Genomic DNA, 25,056 nt, shown 5'->3' on the forward strand with positions numbered 1-25,056 from the left:
ATGGGTAATATTAAGGTAGGCTTAGTTAGAGGTTGTTGGAAATCCTTTTGATTAAAAGAGAATTATATAAAACTACATAATAAAAATATAGAAATGATTGTGTACTTGGAGCTCAGGTTCAGCATCTTAACTTCTAAGATGAAGAAATAGGCGTCTATCTAGAAACCGAGTCAGGGTAAAGACTAAATCCTACTTTCATTATTACTAAGATGGTGACTTTAGTTAAGTCAATAAGAATAATATCAGCTAAAAGAAATGAATTGGGATTGTTAGAAGAAAATTGAGATATACAGAGGGAACTTTCATCTAAAGAATGGTTCTTTTGGTGTTAGTTTCACCTTTGGTTCTATCCCAGGCCCACAAAATAAGGAACTTTGGGCACAGTGCCTAGCAATCTTTTTAAATAAGTTCCAGGGAATTCTGATGCAACTTCAATTTTGATAACTACTAAGATAGGATTTTAGAGAAAAAAAAAGTATTACACTTACATGTAGTCTCTAAGGAAGAATAAAAATTGTGATCCAAAATCCACTAAATAAAAGAAACAAACTCAAGGCAGCAATGATGACAATCCATTGGCATGTTGCTAGTATTGGTGGAAACATTAGAGTAGGCTTTGAAGTTTAAAAAATTTGGTAAAATTATCTAATTTTTTCAGACAGTTTTCCTTTGGTTTTGTCATTTTGTTTAATGACACTATCAACTTTTGAAAGGAAAATGTGTTTACTCCAGTAAATCATCTAGACTTCTAGTTTCTTTAAAACTGTTGTTAGTCACTATGTATCCATGGACACTGGTTTATGTAAAATGGACCAAGTCTAAGAATAAGTCTAGTTCATGTTAAGTATTTTGATCAGTACTGGCACTTTAATTTTTCTGTCAACTCTGGTTGTATTTGTGATGTTACCTTATTTTGAAAGTGTAGACCCTAATCTAAACTTATTTAATGGCTCTTCTCTGCCCTTCCATTTTATGAAACTGAAGGAATTTTGCAAAGATATAATGAAAATTAAAGAGGCCAGTCAGTATTTGGAGAAGGAAATAACATTTTTATTTCAGAAACATAGGCTGTGATGGGAAGGATTTCAAATTCTGCAAGTTGAGTCCCAACAACTGAATAAAATGAAAACAAAAATAAGTCCATCTAAACTCAGGCCTAACATTTTTTAGGAGGTTAAATATCTAAAACCTCAGACATGGCTTAGTTACTATCTTGACAAAACATTAGTCCAATAGGAGTCTACAGGCCTCATCTCCCCTGTGCTTCGGCATCATCACTGTCTTCACTGTGGATGTTGCCCAGGATAAGATTCCATTATGAAGATTTTAATACCCTTGGCTACCTCCATCCTCTGGGCCAGGGCTTGACTGTCATCATTTACTCTAGTCATTTATCGTATGTGTTGGGACTGCTGCCAGCTTTTGGGGGAGGGGAGAAGAGAGAATGGGGTGAGATAGAGGGGAGAGAATGGGGCAGTTGTAGGTTATGTCAACATGAAGGCCAGGAGCTTGGACCTATGTGGGCTCAAAAAGCCTTCACTTCAACTAGGCCCCTGTTCCAGAAAAAGTGGCCAATTCACTTGCTTGAGCTGTTTCAGACTCCCACCAGAAAGCCAGTATAGCCCGAAGGTGATTTGAACAAGCCTTTATTAAAAAGTAGTGTCAAGGAGTATTATATATTCACCTCCACAGTCCCCAAATACTTTTATTCATTGCATCCAAATGATTCTTTAGGTCCTATGTCTCATGGTAAGCAGTAGCATAAGAACACTATAAATGCTTAATGTATCTAACTAATAAGTAACAAACTGTTGTCATTACTACCAAACTGATTTGGTAGATTTCAGGACTGGATAGAAAAATATGGGCTTTTCCATTTAAGAGACTCTCAAAGAACAAATACTGACTTTTAATAGTTAAATAGACCTCATTTTGATTACAGTTGGTGCAAATATGTAATACAACTTTTCTTACTCTCTTCTTGATGAGCTGTTGTTTTCTCCATTTAACCAGTTGAAAAGGATTACTTCAAGAAAGGTGTCCCATATTTATAAAGATAGTCATAGAAGAAAAAAGAAAATGCAAAATTTGGTTCATGGGAAATAGAAACTTTGGCAAAAGAAAAGGCTGGGCAAAGGAAGAATTCTGAGTATTACAATTTGTACCTTGTTTGGAGACATTGGGTCCACTATAATGCATCTTACCCAACAAATGCATGGTGATGTCCTTTTCTGAAAGGATGCATGTAAAAAAAAAAAGTGATGTTACCCCTAATTTTGTTAAAACTTTGTCTTTCTATGTTCCCAACAAAATTCTGACCTCAAAGACCAAACAATGTAAGAAAGATCAACATCTAAACTATTACTCCCAAGATGGTAGGATTTTAGAAGTTATATTCTTCTTTTCTAAATTTCACCTTACTATTTTCTCCCACTTCCTGTCTCTTTATCTTATTTTAGACAAGATAGACAAGTTCTATTAAGTTCACCAGTTGAGACTGTGTGATGGGAAAGTTCTGAGAACCATCCAAGACAACTACCCAAAGTGCATACTGTTTATGAGGATAAAATATAAATAGTATATATTGATTTATTGAATTTTTTACAACTTTTGGAGCATTTGCAACATACAAATAAACCAGAGAATAATAATACAAATAAGCCATACACAGAGAAATAGGTCAGAGAATAATAATACAAATAAGCCATAATCATTTAACACATGATAATAAAAATGGTATAAAAACTGACTTATTCTTTCATGTTCTCACTGTGTTTAAACATATTCTTAAACATATTTAATTAAGAAGTTTCTGGAAGGTATATTAAATGATGAAAAAATGGACGACCATGAACACACCCTTTAATTTCATTTGCAAACTGATGCTTCATTCTATAGATTGTATTTTTGATGTCCTCTTTTGGTAAGTACATAGGTAGTTGTCTAGATAGACGTACTGCTTCTCCCTGTCAAAGAAAAGTAATACATTTTATCATAATATCCCCAAAGCAAGAAACATAACAACCTAGGAAGAAGTAAGAAAACTGATTACTTTTATATTGTTCACTCAATGAAAATGAAGCACCCATTTTTTTTTGGTGATATAAAATTAACTTGAAAACAAGATGCTTGCTCCTATGAAAATTGTATTCAGTGGAAAGGAACAGAAAACATAAGAAAAAAAATTATAGTGATTAAATTAGGCAACTTGATAAAGTAATTTGTGGTTGGCAAAACTTACATTAAGATACAGCATTTTAAAGCTATTTAAATTTACTGTTGTGCAAAGACCATGGACAAAATAAAAGCATTTCAGGCTGAGAGAAAAGAAGTTCTGAATGAGTGTAGAAGAATTACTAAAGGGAAGAAATGAACAAGATGAGGAGTCAGGAAAGGGGCACATTACCCTCTAGGACAGTGAACTACTGTCCTCACTTCTAATTTTCAGTGGATGTTGTTTAGAAAAGTATTTACTCAATAGTTTATATCTTTCCCTTTGTCTCCCTTCTGATATTAAAGAGATTAAGGCTTAGAAGTGTATTACAATTAATTTTAGACAAGGATATGGTATTATAAGTTGAACAAGTGGGATCAATTCTAAGAGGCCTACCTACAGAAATTAACTGCAAAAAAAAAAAAAAATCTCATCCATGAGTTTCACAACATGTGCCCAAGAAATAATGTTATGGCAAGAAACCATTACAAAATTTACCACCCTAAGTTTATGATGAAGGAAAAAAAGGTTTTTTATTTGTTTTCTACCATTACTGGGGTTTGAACTCAGGGTCTCCAGCTTCTTTGGCTGGCACTTACTTTACCACTCTAATGACTAGCCAGTATTTTGCTGGTTACTTTGGAGATGGACTCTCTTAAGACTGGCTATTAGCTAAGATCCTCCAGATCTTAGCCTTCTGAATAACTACAATGACTGACATGAGACAACAGTGTCTGGCTGATATAAAATAATAAACCACTAAACCTTTTTAGAATATATTTTTATTATTTTAAGCCATTTATTAAGGTGAAAGCTGAGACACTATTTGAAAAACAAAGCAAAAAAGGGTTGGGGGTACATATATATAGCCCGGTTGGTACAAGTGAAGCTCTGAGTTCAAAACCTATGTGGACAAAAATCAAAATAAAACCTAGCTTGCATAATCTAATGATGTGTACCTCTAAATAACTTATCACTTTCCGAGGTCTACATTCATAAATTTCCTTTGCATTTTTGTTTAGTATAGCATTGAGAATTTCTTTTAAATCCGTTACTCCATAGAATGGGAGACAATTAGCCATTCCTTCTATTTCCAAGTGGCTTTCAGTAATGGAAACTCCTAAAAGCAAAAAACACACACAGACATAGTTTAGTTAAAATTATATTCCAGAACATGACCATTAAGAACAAAATCACTGTTAGAACATTCAGTGAACCTTCATGAGGATTTAATAGTCAACACAAAGTTTTGTTTCTTAGTTGGACAACAAAGAATTTCCCATAGGATTTCACATTAAGTCATAAGTGCTCATTGACACCACATGTCCTTTATATAATTTAATTTAATCTCCGTTACAGCTGGTCTGCTCCTTATATTTGCTTACAACATTTCGTACTTTGGAGAGAAAATGATGTCCCATGATATTTATTAAAATAAAAACGATTTAAGTAGTTTAGCAAACTGCTGCTAAACTATTCTATTATCTATTTTAAAGTCCTAGATATTTTTCTGTATTTTAGCTTAAAATTAATAAAAGTAAAAACATAATTTATTAATATGAATTAAATTGAAGGAAGGAAATACTGATATTTTAGCAAATTTTCTAGGACAAGCTAAGTGCTAGTGGCTTACAATTACAGTACTAGTTACTTGGAGGCTAAAATGGGAATTATCACAGTTTTTCAACACAGGCAGAAAAATTTATCTCAACCCATAACTAGGTATAAGTGGCAGACATTTACCATCCTAAACTACATGGCGGGGGGGGGGGAGGGGGGGGGGGGGGGCTATTGGAGGATTTTTATGCCAGGCCATCCCAGACAGAAAATTCAGATTCTTTTTCCATGAAAAGAAAGTTGGACACATAGTGGCACATGCCTGCAATCTGAGCATGATGGGTAGCATAATCAGATGGATTTAGCCTCAAGTGGGTTACTGGTCAAGAAAAGAGACACCATTCTAAAAGTAGTAGGTGGAAAACAGGGCTGGAGGTGTGGCTCAACAGTATCCCACCTACCTAGCTACACAAGGTCATAGGCCCAAATCTTCAGTACTACCAGAAAACTCTGCTATGATGATGTTTAAAAATGAAATATTACCTAAACTATTTTAGATAATTGTCATTAAAATTAATGCTAACTACATGATTAATTAGGTAGATAATCTATATAGCACATAATGGAAAGCAATAAATTTGGCTGGAAGATAGCAGAAGTTTGCTTTATTTGTCTGTATTTGGTAATAGCAAGTGTAATACTGAAATCCATATACTATTAACTTTAAGGAAAAGGAGTTAAATTTTGGATTAGTATCTATTAATGCATTAGAAAAATAAGAGGTGTGATGTAACTTTGAGAGATTCCGATCCTAAGACTTCAATGATCCTAAGACTTCAATGATCTAATCTCTCACCTGTTCTTAGTTACAACTAGTTTCTTGATCTGAATGGCAGATGCAATGGTGGCAGAGTATACAATCCAGGTATTCTAATGTTTTTCCTCAGGAAACAATTGGAAAATAGGTAAGATTTTATATCATAGTATTAAAAGGCGAGATAGACTCAATAAAGAGAGACTAAATAGTTTGAGCAGCAAAAATAGTTCAAATAGAACAGTACATAGATAGGCAAATGGTAAGCTGAAGAGTATTGTAGTTCACATCTCGTTTACATATTTATATAGAGATGAAAATAGCCAAGCTGAGAGTGATGGTACAAGACCATAATACGAGCACATGGGAGGCAGAGCCAGAGTTTAAGGCCAGCCAGGATTTACAATTCAAGATCAGCCTGGGCTATATAATGAGACTGACTCAAAACAAACAAGCAAACAACAAAAGCAGAAGAATAAGAAAGAAATAACAAAATCTTAAATTCTACATCTAAACATTTTTCATTTTTGCATGAATATAGTACTAACTGACTGGATATGTTCTGATAATTATGCATATTTCACAGATTTACTTGTTTTTAATTTCTTTGCTTATACAACCACAAATGGAGAACTTTAATTTGGAACTATGTAGCATTAAACTTTCTACACATTTCCATAAAATTATGTAAAACACTTGTCAGTATTCAGGGAGAATACATGGTTTAACAAGTTTTCAATTTCCAGAAATATAAAATTATTATTAAAGCAGTACTGGAAGTTATTTTTGTCAATAAGCAAAGCTTTCAGGGTCATACTAAGACTTAAAACCAGATATATTCTTTTTTCAGATATTTTTATCCTCATCTAAAGATACTTAGTGACAACTGAAAGACTGCTGATTCAAGCTTAATATACTACTGGAAAATTCTCACTAAATTAGAAAGAAAATAGTTGCTAAAGAAACAATAAAAAATGGGAGTAAAAGATGAATAAAATGAAGAAAATATGAATGTCTCTTAACCTGTTACTGAATAATTTAGTTGGAATTTGGATATACAATTTACATATCAAGTCTAAATAGCTATAACGGAGGTAAGACTTTAAAAGATCAGGCTAGATATCTTTCAAAATGCAAAAATCAATAAAATTAAGTTGGAACATCAAAACATATCCTTTATACCTATACCTACCTCTGCTTTTGTACATTGTCTTTACTTATTTTGGTTTTGTGTCTCAGTAAAATATTCCCTTAACAACCTTTTTTTCTATACTTTGGATATAACAAATTTGCCACTGTAATCATTCTTCACAGTGCCTATACTCCTTGATACAGATGAAAAGAGAGGTCAGATGGCAGTTTAAGTATGGAATTTATAAAAGAGCAATTGGGGCCAGCAAAGAAAAGTGAATTATCCTAGAGAGCTATGTTTTCTTGTGGATTTCCATATTAAACAAAAGGTCTTCTAGCAAAGTCATGGAATATCATACCATACTCTCTTGAACAGCAGGACTGCTGATAATCCCATGTTTAGTAAGCCAAGCAAGTAAATACTTTCTGAAAAAGGAGTAAACATTTTTATTAAGTCATTCCAGTACCCTACACCTCTGTTTATTACATCATCTAAAGAAGATGTTTTTTTCAAGCTGAGGCAATCTTATTACCTGTTTACAAACAGGTGATGACTTCTAATGAAACAAAGTCACTGATTTCTGAAAATCTGAAAAACAACTCTTAGAACAAGACTTATTTTTTCAAGCCAGAAAATATTAAATCACATGATCATACCTGGTATCAACTTTATCTTAAAACCATTCGCTGTAAGACGAGGATCAGAGAGATAAGTCGATCCACTGCATCTTTGGTTATTTGATGCCATTTTACATAAAATCTCTAAATAATGAGATCCGTTGAAAAGACTGAAAAAGAAATTATGGTACCTGAAGTTATTCAATATAATCAATTGAAATAAAGAAAATTTAAAGGAAAAAATCTCTCTAGGCTTTTTGAAAGTTTTCTTTTCTCAATAACCAAATTCAAAGACGTAAGTAGTCCTACGAGAAAGTGGTTTAAATTCCTGTTAATAATTTACAGAAGACAAACTATCTTACAGTGAACATATAGAAAGGAGAAACAGACAAAAACCCCGATTTCTGCCTTCTAGAGTGTTAAATGCTCTATGTGAAATTTAAAAAATAGTCCCCTAAACATAACACAAAACTACTTAGAAATATCCTCTTATGATCTTAATCAGACAGAAGATATATTTTTAAAAGATAAAATAATGTCAAGTTACTATAGTGGTATATTTTGTCAAATTTTAAATTGCTTCTCAAGGTTTCTTCAACGTAAAAAATAGTAAACATACAACTTTTTCTCCTCAAAACTTGTATCTTTGGGAGTTGACCACTTCCCCATTCATTAAATGAATATCTATCTGCCATATGGAACATATACAGTGGTACATAAGCACTGATTTATGTTCATTTTAACACTTTACCTCTTTAAAAAAGCTAATGGCAAATTATACAGCTTTCCTAATTGATTTCTTTCATTGCATTTTATCTGTAGTTGCAAAAAACAAAAACAAAAACAAAATCGCTTTAGTCATTAGCTAGTTTACATCTGTGATTCTTATCCGATCACTGTATTTAACACAGTGACTATGACAGGATGAAAAGTAATGATTACATTTTTTAACAACTTGTGTAAAAAAAGAAGAAAATGCAATTTTGTCTTTGCTCATCATTTTTATATTACTTCAAACTCCACTGAATGTGAGGAGTCACTTATAAACTGTCACAAAGAGGAAATCTTTAACTATGTATTAGATAAACTATGCCTCATCTATCCACATTCTGATAATCAGTCTGAGAGCTGGTAGTAATGAGAAGTAGGTACACACACACACACACACACACACACACACACACACACACACACACACACACACACACACACACACACACAATTTAAAAGCCTGTGTTTCAGTTTCCTCATCTATGAAATGTAAATGATAAAACCTGACTCACAAAATTGCTGGGGCCTGTAAAAGGTCATTGCAAAGTATCACACTGATGCTCAATTAGCATTAGTTACTACTGTATTTCTAAGCATTTATTTTGTATTTTACTAAGAAGTAAGCTACATAACTAACATTAGAATTCTAGTGAGCAGTCTGTACCCATACTTACTTTGCTAGAATGATGAGATAATCAAAGAAGACTCAGTTTTGAAAAACTTGAAGCAGTAATTTTGAAAGAGGATGCCACATTTCAGGAGGAGAAAACAATTATGTGTTTAAATTATGTGTTTGTTATATGCATGCTCAATTAAAAGAAAAGTTTACTTTTAGGACAGTAGGGGTCTAAAATGTATTTCTTTTTGAGTAACAAATCTAACAGAAAAAAATTTAAGGTATAATTTGGACATGTACTTGAAAATCTAAATAAAAAATTATAAACACTATTCAGAAAAACAGTGTAAAAATTCACATGTGCTTGTTTTTGAGAAAACAAATTAGTACTATTAGGTCAGAAGTATACTGAAAAATATAAAAGAATTGTTATCAAAGACATTAGAAAGAAAAATACATGTGTGTGTGTGAGAAAGAAGAGATAAAGAAAATGTAGCAAAACTTTAATAACTGCTGATAAAAGCATTGTCCGTATAATTTTACTTTAGTGTATGTTTTAAAATGTTAAAGCATTACAAAATCAAAGAGGATCATTATAATCTAACTTCAAAATTGTTCCAGAGAAGTCACTAACATAAGGAGATACATATTTGATATTTACTGAATGTAGAAGTGTATTCTGAACTTAGGATACTAGATAGTATTCTTGTGTACTAGCAAAAGCAGTCTAAAATTCTTTATAAGTAATTAATTCCAGATATTAATCAATATGCAATAATAAGTTGCCCTGTGGGATTTAAACCCCTTCATACAACTACTTAAAATTAAAAAAAAAGAATTTAGCTAAAAAAACGTTTAAAAAGATTTCCTTAAATATCACTTGTTCTGAGTAAAAAACAGTTTTTAACTTTTACCTCCAATTTCTAATCTAGTATGCATAAACGTTCTTAAAGTTGGAAAACTATATTCCTTCATCATACCTGTCTGTAAGTATAATTGGCTGGTCCAGTGGCTCTGCAGGAAGTTTATGATTCTCAAGAAGTCTTTTAAATAGCAGGGCTTCTTCTACTCTGTATGGATTGAGTAACATTACCTCTGTTTTGGATGCAACTAGCCATGCATCAGGAAACCTAAGATTGTGGATTAAGCAAAGTTCATCCTTCTCTTCTGAGTCAAACTCCTTTTGTTTCTCCAAGTTTATTTTTAAGTTTTCCATTGAAAAAGGTATCTCTATTATTTTAATATTTTTACTCCGTTTTTTTTCATTTTGGGACTGAAAGAGCTCATCAAGTTTTGGCTGATTAGACAATGAAGTTTTCAACTTGTGTTTCTGTGCCAAACTCCAGGTGCTGGTGGGTTTTATCTTTTTTCTGTTATCTTTTAATGACATTTGTGACTCTCGTTCAATGGCTTTCTTCATTTGAGTATTGTATCGTTCCAAATCTTTAGTTGCCTTTTCTTCATATCTAAAAATAGAAAAACTGATGTCATATTCAAATATACATTTATCAGATGGACATGAGTCGCTCAGTCCTTTAATCCTAACTACTTATGATGCTGAGATCTGAGAACTGAAGTTCAAAGACAGCCCAGGCAGGAAAAGTCCATGAGATTCTTTTCTCCAATTAATCGCCAATAAGCCAGGAGTGGAGCTGTGGCTCAAATGGTAGAGTGGTAACCTTCTGTGAAAAAGCTAAGAGACAGGGCCCAAACACAGTTCAAGCCCTAGTACTGGCTCAAAAAAAAAAATCATCTAAGGAAAATTTTGTAAAAAACAAAGAACTGATACTCAAGGTCGAATAATGACAATGAAATGTCCATGGGGCTACCCCTCCTGTATATAATTACATAAAATCTGAACAAAATATAAAAGCAAACTATTTAAAACTGGTACAGAAGAACAGTCAAAACCAGACAAATAGATTTATATTTGTATGTTTATCCAACTTGTAACCAGAGGACCAGCCCTAGAGTAAGGAGACAAGGAATGCCAAGAACTAAGTAAAAAAGCTGTTGAGTACTAGACTGAGTCATCAGAACACACAGCTACTTGCTTCTAGAACAATGTGAAATTGAGAGAAAATCCCAGAGAATCCCTTGTGTGGGAGCCTAGAGGAAACCAACATTTACAAGGCTAAATGAGCAGAACAGAGATTTCAACGGCTGCTCAGTACAGGGAAAATAAGTTTGAAATCTGAGTTACACATTGTGTTGTGGATTCATAAATGTTATGAGCTTCTAATTAAAATAGGAATAGTGCCACATTTTAGTTAAAATCTTGTCCTATGGAAGTGGTAATGGTGCTCAAGTGGTAGAGCTGGCCTTGAGCAAAAGAGCTCAAGGACAGCCCCCAGGCCCAGAGTTCAAGACCCAAGACTGAAGGAAACAAACAAACAAACAAAAAATCCTGTCCTAGAACTAAGAAAAATACTTTAAGACCCAGAACAAAATGCTTAGTCTTCCCAATAAAATGTAAAATAAAGCCCACAGCTTAAGGTGATCTAAAACTTAAAAGTATGGAAGAACAAAAGTTGACACTTTTCAGAAGAAAAATATACAACTTTGAGTTTTAAGTATATTATATACAATGTCCATTATACATGTAAAAGTTACCACTCAAGCAATAATACAGAAAAAGTAGCTAGTAGAATTCAATGTCTTTAAAAGACTTATTACAAGTAAGTGCTTAAGAGTTTAAGATGATCCATACAGGAGAGTTAAAGAGAATGGGGGAAATCTCAACAGAGAAGTATTTTAAGAAAGAAAGATGGAAATTCGTGAACTAACAAACACATCTGAAATGTGTTCATTAGGTAGCTTTAGAAGCAGATCAGAGATGGTAAATAATAACAACAACAAAATACCTCAAAACAAAAATACCAAAACAAATCAGGGGATGAGGGAAGAAGAAAAGACAAATGAATATCATTAGGAACAATTCAATTATTCAAATATTTCAATTTAAGTGTTTGAATTTCAACTCAAATATTTAATGTAGCAAAAAAAATAAAAAATTCAACATATACAGAAAAAATATCCTTCAAAAAGATTAGGTATTTTCAGATAAAAGATATTTTTTGTCAGTATATCTAGTCAGGCATTCGTAGCTCAGGCCTGTAATCCTGTAATCAGGAAGCTAAGATCTAAGGATCAGGGTTCGAAGCCAGCCTGTGAGAATCTTATCTCCAATAAACTAGTCAGAAAAAGCCAGAGGTGGTGCTGTGGTTCAAGTGGTAGGCTACTGGCCTTGAGTCAAAGAAGCTCAGGGACAGGACCAAAGCCTTGAGTTCAAGCAAAGAAAGAAAGAAAAGAAAGAAACAAAAAGAAAGAGAGAGAGAGAGAGAGAGAGCGGGAAGGAAGGAAGGAAGGAAAGAAGGTTGGTTGGAAGGAAAGAAAGAAGAAAAGAGAAAGAGAAAGAAAGAAGGAAGAAAGTATGGAAGAAAGGGAGGGAGGGAGGGAAGAATGGAAGAAAGGAAAGAGGGAGGAAGAGAGAAAGAGAAAGGAAGAGAGAGGGAGAAAGAAAGGGAGAAAGGGAGAAAGAGACAGACAGGAGGAGAGCAAGAAAGAGAGACCGAGAGAGAAAAAGAGAGTATCAAACATAAGTGGAAATATACTTACTAGGTTTCTACATTTTATGTGAGATGGCACGTTACTAACACTAAGTAGACTATGATAAATGTATTTATTAGTGAAGAAAAATAATTTAAAATTAATAGAACAATTAAAATTAGATGCTAAAGTATATTCACTAGACCCCCTCCCCTCTTTCTCTCAAAAAAGAAAAAACAGAACAAAACATATGGAATAAACATAAAACTACCAGGAAAATGCTACACTTAAATCAATGATAACAATGTTTAGGGTTACATAAATATTCCAATTAAAACAGATTTAGTTAAAAGCCAACTTTTATGTGTCTACAATAGTTACACTTTTATAAGACAAAGTGTAAAAGAATAAATAAAAATACAGAGGCCAGGCTTGGTAGCTCTTACCTATAATCTCAGTTACTAGGGAGGTAGGGATAGGAAGAATAAAGAGGCCAATCTGGGCAAAAAATTAGGAAGACTCCATTTCAAAAACTGAGACTTCATCTCAACCAATCGGTAGGCCAGGTGTGGTGGACACAGGCCACAGGGACACAGGCTTGTGTCCCTGAACCCACCCACTTGGGAGGCTGTAGGTAGATGACTGCTGGCTGTGGTGAAGTCCCTAGGTGATATTCCAGATGCTTGAGTTAGCCCCGTAAGTCAGGTCGCCCTGACCTGGCCCAACCACAATTGTCAATTACCCCTCACAACAGTCTTCAACCTCCTCATTCTTTCATGTTTTCTCACCCTGATGTCTGGATGGAAGCAGCCTATCAGTCTTTCCTGACATTAAACTTTTCCTTCCTTGGACATGTGTGGTATGCTTTATTTGACTGCAGTCTGAGTCCCACTCTAAGCAAAAACACAACCCTATATCTGAAAAATAGCTACTGGGAACAGGCTGAAGAGGTAGCACATCTACCTAGCAAGCACAAGGCTCTGTGAGTTTAAACCCCAGAATACCTCCCCTCCCCGAAACAAAACGGAAAGAAAAAACAGAAACAGATGTTTACTATTAGGGAGGTATGATGACAAAGGGATTATAAAATCACAAATGTGTATGTACCTAATATACACAGCTTCAAATTATACTGAACAAAACCTCTAAGATTTAAAGGTAGAAAATTCCAGAATAAGAGTTGGCAATACTAGTACCCTCTTCCCTCAGTGATTGAACTAGACCCCCAAAAGCTGTCACTGAGTTTACAGATTCTAACAACATTTCAACTTAATTAAATACTATTTTAGAATACTATTGTGTAGCCATTATGACATTACAGGTTCTGGGCCCACCCTGCCCCTACCCATACTGGGGGTTGAACTGCTTGCTTAGGTAGGTGCTCAAACAAGCCACACTCCAGTCCCTTTTTAACACTGCTTTTTGCCTAGCTGGCCTAGGCTATGCCCCTCCTATTTGTGTCCTTGGAAAGGACAGGCCTGTCCCGCTGAGACCATCATTGTGCTTTTCCACAGCTGGGATAGCAGGTATGTGACACCATGCCCAGTTATTTGTTGAAATAGAGTGTTGTGAATGTTTTTGCCTGGGCTGGCTTCAAACATAAGATTCCCCAATCTCTGCCTCCCAAGTAGTTAGGATTATAGGCTTGAACCATGTACACTGAAGTGTACATGGAACATCCAATAAAAGATCAAGCATTCATAAAGAATAAAATCTATGACATTTTCTCTGTTGATGTTAAACTGGAAATCAGAAATTTATTTAGAAAAGCCCTAAATACTTAGTTTGTTAAAAAATAGAATTTTACTAATAGTAGTCACAAACTGAAAATTCAAAGACCCATGATTGGAAAGTGATTGAAAAAATTTTGGAATGCTTACAAAACTGAATATTACTCCCTGGTTTAAAAATTAATGATTAATCACAAAATATTTTGTTGAGAAGTCAAATACATATTATTTATACATGAATTTTAACTACTGGTAAAACGAAGTAGTATAACAGAAAGCAAAACTATAGTTGTAAACTGGGTGCTGGTGGCTCATGTCAGTAATCCTAGCTCCAACTACAAGGCTCAGATATTAGGATCAGAGTTCAAAGCTGCTTGAGCAGGAAAGTCTGTGAGACTCTTAACTCCAGTTAACCACCAAAAGGCCATAAGCAGAGCTGTGGCTCAGGTGGTAGAGTTCTATCCTTGAGCAAAAAAGAAGCCCATGCATAGTGCCAGGTCCCTGAGATCAAGCCCAGGACGGCAACAACAGCAGCAGCAGCAGCAGCAGCAGCAACAACAACAAACTGTGATTATCTGTGGAACCTACTTGAGATGTATCAGGAGAGGCTTTTTTTTTTTTTAGGAGAGGTTTTTATAGAGTGATGATCTATACTTTATTAGAGATTTTTTTTGAATAAGTTTATATATTTATGTCGGGGAACAGGCATTCAAAAAGAAAAATATGTAACACTAATATGGAATACATACTACCAACGGCAAATTTACATAGATTAATACTGTAGTTAGTACATACTAATAAAAATTTCATGGGCTGGGAAGGTGGCTCAGTGGTAGAGCACTTGCCTTGCATGCATGAGGCCCTGGGTTCGATTCCTCAGCACCACATAAGCAAAAAGAAAAGAGCCGGAAGTGGCGCTGTGGCTCAAGTGGTAGAGCGCTAGCCTTGAGCTGAAGAACTGAGGGACAGCGCCCAGGCCCAGAGTTCAGGCCCCACGACCAGACCAAAAAAAAAAAAAAAAAAAAATTTCAAGCCACTAAACTAGCACACAGAATAAAAAATTACTATGATTTAATAGCCAAATGTTAATTTTTCCATGATAATTCTCATTTTAGACATTTATGAAAAAATAAATCTAATAAGCTGAACATAACTAAACCATCTAATTTCATTCAATTTCAAAAGGGATGTTTCAAAATTACAGTAGGGATATTGTTACAAATTCTTTTCTTTCTTTTCAGTAACGAAAAGAACAAAACAAAAACCTCAAGAGCCAAAAAGCCTAGAATGGCAGTTAGATCATTCTTTGTAAAAAATGGAGATACCTGCCACCACTCTTAGGCCTAGGTTGAGGTTAGGTGGCTATGTTTAAAAATCACAATTGGAACTATTGATGAATTCAGCTAAGTATAATAATAGTTCGAAACAAATCTTGGAGAGAGCTTCTCTTACTCTTAAAATATCACTGCATTCTATTGTAGGTAATATGCACATAGCATTAAAGGAAAACCTTGTATATGTTATGGAAATAAAAGTGATGTTCTAAGCACCAGAGTTGCCATACTGGTTACAAAATCTAGAGATGTTTGCTTAGGAGATGACTAGTTGTTGAGATGTTTAAGAAAAATGTCAAGATATAGGCCAAAAGAATATTACTCTAGGGTTCCTTTCTGGCCACATCCCCTCCAGCATCTGTTGTTATTAGTTCTTGATTATAGCCATTCTAACTGGGGTGAGGTAGAGTCTCAATGTTGTTTTAATTTGCATTTCTTTTATGGCTAGAGGGGTTGAGCATTTCTTGTTCTATTGGACATTCTTATTTCCTCCAGAGAAGTTTCTCTTTAAGTCTTTAGCCCACTTATTTATTGGGCAGATGTTTCTTTGAGGATTTGTTGTGGGGGTATTTAATTTTTTTTGAGTTCCAAGTATATTTTAGATATCAGACCCTTGTCCATTGTATGGCTAGTGAAGATCTTCTCCCAATCCATGGGATTTCTATTGAACTTGCTAGCTAGTCCTTTGCCATGCAGAAACTCTTCAGTTTCATGCAATCCCACTTGTCCAACCTTTCTTTGATTTGTTGTGTTTCTGGGTCTCTATTAAGCAAATTTCAGCCTGTGCCAAGGAGACCTAGGGTTTCTCCTATTCCTTCCTGTAATGTTTTCAGGGTGTCTGCTTTGACTCTGAGGTCTATCATCCGTTTGGAGTTGATTCTGGTGCAGGGTGTTATGTAAGGACCCAGCTTTAGTTTTCTACAGTGAATAACCAGTTTTGCCAGCACCATTTACTAAAGAAGTTATCTTTCTTCCATTCTATTATTTTTAGCTCCCTTATTGAAGATTAGGTGGCTATCGGTTTTGGATTCATTTCTGGGTTTTCAGCATTGTTGGTGGGAGTATAAACTTGTTCAACCACTTTGGAAAACAGTATGGAGTCAAAAGTCTCCACATAGACCTCCCCTATGACCCAGCAATCCCACTTTTGGGCATTTACCCAAACGATCACAAACAAGGCCATACTAAGGCTACCAGCACAACTATGTTTATCGCAGCATTATTTACCATAGCTAAGATATGGAACTATGGAACCAACCCAGATGCCCCTCAATGGATGAATGGATCAAGAAAATTTGTGTGTGTGTGTGTTTGTGTGTGTGTGTATAATGGAATTCTATGCCTCCATCAGAAAGACTGACATTACCCCATTTGTTAAGAAATGCAGACTTGGAAAAAGTTATATTAAGTGAAGTAAGCCAAGCCCGAAGAAACACAGGTCACATGGTTTCCCTTATTTGCAATAACTAGTACAGTGTAGGACAAGGAGAAACGGCCAAAACCTATGTACATATAAGATGATGTTAAGCAAAATGAACCCCAAGATAGGGGCACAAATATCTTTTCTCTTTCTTGCTATTGTTTCTAACGTATTTATAATGTACCATGTGATTTTTTTTTGTTGCTTTGTAAGTTCCTCCCCCACAGTATAACCCCTGTTTTTACTGTATTTGATGTTGGTGCCCTGCATCTTGTATATACACTTCTCTAATTCAGGGAGGGGAAGGGAAAAAACAAAATACTTAAATAAGGATACAGGCTGACCCATCGTAAGGAGATGTACAAAACACTATGTTGAAAACAAACTTTACAACTTCTGGGGGGGAGGGGTGGTAGTTGTGGAGGTGGGAGGGAAGGGATGGATGGTAGGGGGAAAACAATGGAGGAGGCAACAATGCTCAATAGGAAATGTACTCATTACCTTACTCATGTAACTGTAACTTCTCTGTACAGCATTTTTACAATTAAAAAATGTACAAAAAAAGAATATTATCATTCATGAAGATAGTGTTTCAAATTTTAAACAACATTCTTGAAAGAACTGTAATGCTGACAGTGAGACTAAGAGAAACCATAATATAGCAGGTAGTTTGTACTCAGCACATGTTTGTTGAATAAATAAATATTATCTGATTAAGAATGTGCTAGAAACAATAAAGACCTTGTGGGCATGATCATGCCTACTTAATTCTAGTTACTTGAGAGGCAGAGATTAGGAGAACTATGGTTGAAAGCCAGCCTAAACTTTATCAACATCTGATCCAACATGCTGCATGATGGAGCATGGCTGTAATCCTAGCTATGTGAGAAATATAGGCAGAAGCACTGAAGTCCAAGCTAACCTAGGGAAAACTTTGAGCCCCTACCCAAAAAGCCCCAAACTAAAACCAAAAGAACCATCCAGAAGCTAAAGGACTGTGGCTCAAAAGTGTGTTGTCTGCTTGCCCAGTAAGCACAAAGATTTAAGTTCAAGCCTCAAAGCCAAACCCATTACTACCCCTACTACCCCTCTCAAAGACTTTATCTCATTGTAAATTATTATTTAATATAATGTATCACGTATAACAAAAATTATTTTGGTAATTACCATGACACATTTACATATTTAGAAGTTATTTTCTACCAGTTATACTTAGCATATGAAGTTCTGGATTAGCCATATAAAACACATGATTTTCAAGGATACTTTCAACAGGTACTAGAAATAAGTATTTTTAGCTCTTGACATTCGAAAGTCAAGATTTTTCCAATGTGGTGAAAAATGAGTTCGAGATAAAGGTCACCATTTGTAATTAATTATAATGTGCAAATTTTCACATATGGTATCAATCTTTTGATTTTTTAAGAAGTCAAACTTAATTAGTTCCTTGGGAAATGTAAAAAGTTATGTCCAAAGGAATATTAGGTAAATGTTAAGTAAAAACAGCTGCTACCTTTGTATTTTATGTTAAGAGATCTAAAAACTTGAACGGAAAATTTGATCAGCAGTCAATTCTAATGTTTTTTGAGATTAAAGATTACATTTAATTATAAAGTTGATTTACCATTTTTAGTTACACTCCCATTGAAGAATTACCCTTGGTTATTTTTAAGTAGGGATACATTTCATAGCTACTGCAAATGAAAGGTCAAATTAACACAAATTGACAGAGACCACCCCTCACAAAGGCAGGTCACATGGATAAACACGGTTTCCAGTCCACTAAAGGAAAGGAGAGAAAGATAAAAGAGCAAAACAAACCCAGAAAAGAACTTAAAAAATGGCTCCTTTTTCTTTACCAGAGTCCCTTATATCCTCTTCCTGTCAGAGAGGAGACATTTCTGTTTCTCTAAACATCCTATTCCTTCTAGGCTCTAAAATCTTTCTGGTTTGTTTCCACACAGGGAAGCAACTTCCTGTCCCATATATGAGATTAAGCCAAACTACTATGTGTTTCCATAACTCACTATATTTTATCTTGAAATTTATTATTGTTTGTGTGCTTTTTCTTTTTCTGTTTTTTAGGGGGCCAAAGAGGGTGCAGGAAAGAAGGAAGAATGAACAAATGCAATCATAGTATTCAGTATACACCATATGAAAAATGAACTATATAAGTTGTGGACAGACATAGAAGGGGAAACCTGGGGAAACCTGGGGAAAAGTGAAGGAGGGGGAGACATTGTCCAAAAGAGAAATGTATGTATTACCTAAATTGTGAAATGGTAACACCTTAGTACACTATCTTAATAATAAAAGTTATATTTTTAAAAACTCATTGTAATTTATATTACTGCATGTTTAACTGACTCTTTACCAGAGTGTTCCATTTATAAATAAGGGAAGTAGGTTTTGTTTGTAACTGGTAGTGAGTAGCTGGAAAACATAGGGTCTACAAATACAGATTTTTCAGTAAGTATTTCCTAACTGAAGGAATAGAATGGAAAGGAGAATGGGAGGGAAGGAAAAATAGAAGGGAATTAGGAAAAGGCAAAAGGGGAAGAAAAGGAGAGAAGGATTGAAGACCTTCAGGAAGAGTCCACTTTTATATTCTTCACTATTCCTTGCAGAATTGGTGATCATGGTAAGAATTTCAAGATAAAGAATGAATGGAAGTGGACTTACTAGGATTCCTGTGTGTAATACCATTTTTGCTCTACCTTTTCACTAATCATGATTTGGGACTCAGCTGATCATGGTCCTATATTTTTTGTTTTCTATCTCTACAATTAAAATTAAAATGTTTTGACTCAGAGCAAGTGAAAATTGTCATTCACAACAGAGAAATACCCTTTCACAGAATAACTGTCTCTACTTCTACAAGAACTGAAAACATCTATTTAGTTTTCTCTTTCCAGATAACTATCAATTGATGATCTTTCTCAGAAAATGGATTTATTGTACCTAAAAATCTATTATCTTTATTTTTAACTAGTACTATATATATATACTATATATATACATATATATATACACACTACACATACATATATATGTATTTATATATACATATATAACTACACACACATATATATACTACACATATATATACATATATATACTACACACACATATACATATATGTGTAAAGAGAGAGGAGGAATATGTGATATTTCTATAAATTCCATTTATCTTTAGACTTGATAATTCTTTAGATAAAATTAAAGACAATTATAGTTATGTGCATGATTCAAAATAAACTTCTAAAGATTTGGTATTTATAAAATTAGAATCTCAAAACATCGAATATTTAATGTATCAAGAACTTCATGCCTTTAAAAAAGTTGTGACAAATTATTTTATGGTGATGATTTCTTTATATTTTAAATACTGAAATATACATGGAATAGGTGATAGTGTGTGTAAAATCTGCTTCAGGTAATAAAAGAAGAGGATAGAAGGTAGGGAGAGGTATGCAGGAAGTAGGGCTGATCATGATATATATAGTGGCCAGTGAAATGAGGTCATGGATTCAACACCCACTATAGTTTGTAAGTTGTTACAAGGAAATTTCAGAAGTTGTGAGTTATACTGAGTAGGGACAGTATTAACACCACTAAATTGATCCTGCAGCAATGGCACAATTCTTTTACTGTGTTACATATTCTGGCAACCAATTTTTAAAATGGGATAGTCAAGGTATTAAATCATCATTACTTCAAATCAGTGAAGGTTTGCACCAAACAAGCAAGCAAAAGAGTAAGCCTTTCCAAAATAAAACAAAAAAGCACCTCAAACTCACCAAATAAAAACATCTGAGAAAAAAAGTGACATCAAAAAACACTCTACCTAAGCCAAGAGGAATTTTTCCATTCTGCTTTTCCTTAAACATGAAGTTAAAAAACTTGTTTTCAACCAGTGAGTCATATAGAATGGAAACAGCGAGCATTTGGGTCACATGCAAGCTCTGGAAACTTACTTCAACTTTTCCTCTTTAGTCAATGTCTTCCACAGTTCTTCAATTTGTACTGCTGCATCCTCCAAACTGGTCTTAGGATTTTCTGTGAGAAACTGAGCACGATGATCTTGAATAAAAATGGCACTTGCTGACATGGGTTTCTTGATCACGCGATTACTAATTAAGTCATAAGCTGTAAGCTGTCCTGACTTGTTATCTATTACATTTGATTTTTTATTACAGGAACCATCACTGAGACTCTTTTGTTCAAGGCCTTGATCATTATCACTTATTCTGCAGGCTAAACTGTTTTGAGGCACTAAAATTTTCACAGGTTCAATATTCTCGCCAACTGAATTAAGTAAATTTCCCTTGCTCCAGTCTTCTGCACAAATATCTAAAGACTTTTCAGGAGACAATGTTTCTTTATGCTTCCCGCTATCATCTCTATGGCTTTTACTGCTATTTTCTAATTGTATATGCTTAATAGAACCTTTGAAACAAGCTTCACTACCTTCACTTTGGATATCCTCCCAGGATAAGTTATTTCTTATGTTTTTTTTAACTATATTTCTAGTGTTCTTACTGATGTCAGAATTTTCACTATTAAAATGATCATCACTACTATTTATTTGGTGATTTAAACAATGATCAGTGGTTTTTTGAGATTCATCATTATGTACACCTTTTTGGGAAGCTATAGTTTCAATATCACTATTTGGACATTTATTTCCAGATGTTTCTATTTTATTAAAAAGCACATCTGCTTCTACTGTTTCAGCTGAGGAAACATCTGTTTTATCATTTTCATGAGAATTTGTACTAGGTACTGGTCCGTAAAAAGTCATCATCAGATTTTCAAGAGCAATTAAAACAGATTCCTAAAAATAGAAATTAACAAATATTAGGGGAATATAATGAAAAATGCTTAAAATTTAAAGGAAAAAATATTAACAATAAGTCTCTTTTACACAAGATAATTAAGAGTACATAAGTATATAGTGTAAATTCATATAGTAATTATCTGAAAATTGTTACCTTATTCTGTAATAATACTTGACTTTTATCTGGTGTTAAATTTACATCCACATCAGCTGTAGGAACATCTATTTTCAGAAAGAAAATTGGATACAAACGAGTGGACTCCTTTAGGCATTTAAGACTGTAATAACGTCGGACTAACTGGAAATACATGCAATGAATAAAAGACAAAAACATCATGTAAACAAAGACAGTATTGCCAACTTTATAATACCAACAAAAGGGGCTGGGAAGGTGGCTCAGTGGTGGAGTGCTTGACTTGTATGCATGAGGCCCTGAGTTCGATCCTCAGCACCACATAAGCAGAAAAAGCCAGAAGTGGTGCTGTGGCTCAAGTGGTAGAGTGCTAGCCTTGAGCTGAAGAGTTGAGGGACAGTACCCAGGTTCAGAGTTCAGGCCCTATGACCGACAAAAACAAAACAAAACAAAAAACACCAAAAGGAGTCACTTTCATTGGAAATCTGAGCACATAAAACTGTGTATCTAGGAAAGTAATATCTAAATAGTAGTAACAGTCATTTGGAGACCTCAAACCTATATGAATCACAAGTTTTCATAAGAAGTACAAATATCAGGGCAATTGGTCCTATGGGTAGAAACCATAAATGTTTTGAAGACTTGGGGTTCAAATCAAAACTCTGCGACTTTCTGGTCACATTCCTTAAGATAGACATTTAGCATTGCTTCCTCTGTAAATACAGATAATAAGGCATCACTGGCTTGTGGCGAAGAATAAATGAGACACTATATATAAGTAACTCCCATGATACATGAAACAGTATTTATCATCATCTTTTACTTATTTTAGAGCTAATTCTTAGAAGTCGCGCCTTGTAACAATCTGACAAATGACAGAGATGTTTTAAAATTTCTGATGCAAGTACATTTTTATTAAAAGTGATTACCTTTAATATGTCTTTTTGATGTACTGGTCGACTATTTATGAAAATGAAACTTCTCTCTGGGGTTGAAAGACTTGTGGAACTGTGGTCAGCATCATGCTTTGGAAAGAATCCACTAAGATAAATCTATAATGATAATAGGTAGAGAATATCAATGTCAACAGTGTAGTTCCAAAGGCCAGGCTATATGCAATATATTAAAAGGTATAAAAAGCTAGGAATGAAATTTCCCACTTAAGGTTGAAAAAGGCATATACTTTCTGAAAACCTATGAATTAAACTTGAATAAAATGCTGAAGCATACTAAACTAGTACTCTTTGCTTTTCTTTTTATAATTCCAAGGAAAAATGGACCTGTATAAAACCTTCGTGAATGGTCTTAATTTCAAATACTAAACAAATAGCATACATTCTCAGCTTATACTCACCTTTAAAGAAAAGAAAACTTCTTTCTTCACATTGTGACTTTTCTCTAGCTATTTATCCTTTTCTCTTCAACCATGTTTTCTCATAAACTTCTGCTGTTATCTTTATGGGCATGCTAAAAAAGTCAATCTAGTGAATTTCATTTCTGAGTTTAATCTTCACTTTGCTTAGAAAACCTTTCTACAAGAACTTTACCTATTATTTATATGCTATCCTTCTCTATTCTACAAATGACAAGTAAGAAGAAAATCAAAGCTACTAGGAAAAAATGAAGAGAGGGGAGATTTAGGGATTGAAGATAGGAAATGTGTTCTTATTTTTACTGCTAGCTAATTAAACCAGCTAAAAACAATATAGAGGATTGATAAGAATAAACTGAAGCTAGAATTTACTATGAGCTATGTGATTCTGATCATGTTCTTTAAAATTCAGTCCCATATATGTAAAAACTAGAAATAAATGTGTTGTTAATCTGTTAATAAACATTAATAGTAAAAATTTAGCTTAGTATAAAGAAAGCTAAATACCAATGCAAGGGAAAGTGTTCTTTTTAACTAAGCAGAAACCATGAGGCTCCTTACCAACATAGCTTGTAGGCTGTCACCTATGTCTAAGGCTTACCCTTGAAAATAAGTGTTTAAAGAGAGGCAGTACTAAATTTAGAACACTAAGTGCATTATTGTCACAGTGCCAAATTGTGCTAATTTGAAAAAATAAATTAATAAGTCTGGATAATCCATTATAAAATGATACCACTTAATTAACTGTAAAACTTCACAGCATTTATAACTGGTTGTATAATTTACCAGGTAACATGAAACTTTTCTTGGGTGCACCTACTGGTCATCTGGGAAGGCCTGTTTAGATTCTGAAAGACTTATGGTGTGTGGATTAAAAAATAAAGAAAAAGAGACAGGGAGAGAGGGAAGGAGGATAAAAAGGAAGAGAAAGAGAAAGAAAGGAGTAATGTAAGGTAAAGAGAGCTGAAAGTTTCGGTTTGTCTTTTTTTCTGCTTTCTTTCTGCTACTTCTTTCTCAGTCTGTTTTGCTGGTTTCTTTCCTGGTACCCCTGAATTCTATTCTCAGGTGCTTCTTTCTTGTTTTCTCATTAAATTTCTCTGAGTAAGCTGGTCACTGGTAGCTCATGCTTGTAATCCTAGCTACTCAGGAGGCTAAGATCTGAGGATTGCAGTTCAAAGCCAGCCCCAGCAGGAAAGTCTTGAGATTCTTATCATTAACTAACCACATATAAAATAGAAATGGAGCTGTGCCTAAAAGTAGTTGAGTGCTATCCTTGAGCACAAAAGCTCAGGGACAGCACCCAGGCCCTGAGTTCAAGACCCATGATGAACAACAAAATTTCTCTGAGTATTTCATTAACATGGCAAATACTTGGCACTGTTGATATCAATGTTCTATTTTTTTCACTCTCAAATGTCTATTAAGGTTCTTAAACTGTCACAAAAATAATCTTACTGCTGGGTGCCAGTGGCTCACTCCCATAATTCTAGCTACTCAGGAAGCTAAAATCCTGAGGATTTATCTTATCTCCAAATAACCAGCAAAAAATAGCCAAAAGTGGAGGTGTGGCTCAAGTGGTACAACACTAGCCTTAAGTGAAAAATAAGGGAAAGTATCCTGGCCCTGAGTTCAAGCCCCAGTACTGGCATAAAAAATAAAATCTTATTAAAAACTTTATGAAGTATTTCATCATATTTCTACTCTGTTATTCAGTGAGAAATCTGTATTCTTTATCATAATAAAGTCCTGAGATTTACAGTCTGTCAAACATATTTCTTTTCTATTGTCACTGTACTGAAAAACCTTGACTAGTCTCCTAATGCTAATCTCTCTAAGCATTCACCATTTTATGTTAATAATTTAGACTACATTTCTAAAGTAATAATTTAAATACTCTCATTAAGATACTGAAACAAGTTCATACATAAATTCTCATCTCCCTTCTAACTGAAGCCTAT

General features: G+C 34.2%; 1 protein-coding gene across 9 annotated transcripts in view; it reads right to left on the minus strand.

Annotated features, from left to right (window-relative positions):
* Positions 1 to 1,078: 1,078 nt before the first annotated feature.
* Positions 1,079 to 25,056, minus strand: part of Pms1 (PMS1 homolog 1, mismatch repair system component) — an 86,167-nt gene continuing 62,189 nt past the window's right edge. For 6 of the 9 annotated variants that reach the window (XM_042688365.1, XM_042688358.1, XM_042688359.1 and 3 more), the window contains 7 exons: positions 22,656 to 22,778; positions 21,748 to 21,891; positions 20,731 to 21,590; positions 9,702 to 10,187; positions 7,374 to 7,504; positions 4,174 to 4,334; positions 2,572 to 2,966 (listed from right to left, as the gene is read on the minus strand). In XM_042688365.1, the coding sequence (XP_042544299.1) occupies positions 2,802 to 2,966; positions 4,174 to 4,334; positions 7,374 to 7,504; positions 9,702 to 10,187; positions 20,731 to 21,590; positions 21,748 to 21,891; positions 22,656 to 22,778 (2,070 nt within the window). In that variant the 3' untranslated portion in view covers positions 2,572 to 2,801. Of the gene's footprint in view, positions 2,232 to 2,571; positions 2,967 to 4,173; positions 4,335 to 7,373; positions 7,505 to 9,701; positions 10,188 to 20,730; positions 21,591 to 21,747; positions 21,892 to 22,655; positions 22,779 to 25,056 lie in introns of those variants that run through there. The other 3 variants (XM_042688363.1, XM_042688362.1, XM_042688367.1) reach the window with 3 other exon arrangements.

The sequence above is a fragment of the Dipodomys spectabilis genome, unplaced genomic scaffold (assembly GCF_019054845.1).
Source record: "Dipodomys spectabilis isolate Male_0828 unplaced genomic scaffold, ASM1905484v1 ptg000115l, whole genome shotgun sequence".
Classification (NCBI taxonomy): domain Eukaryota; kingdom Metazoa; phylum Chordata; class Mammalia; order Rodentia; family Heteromyidae; genus Dipodomys; species Dipodomys spectabilis.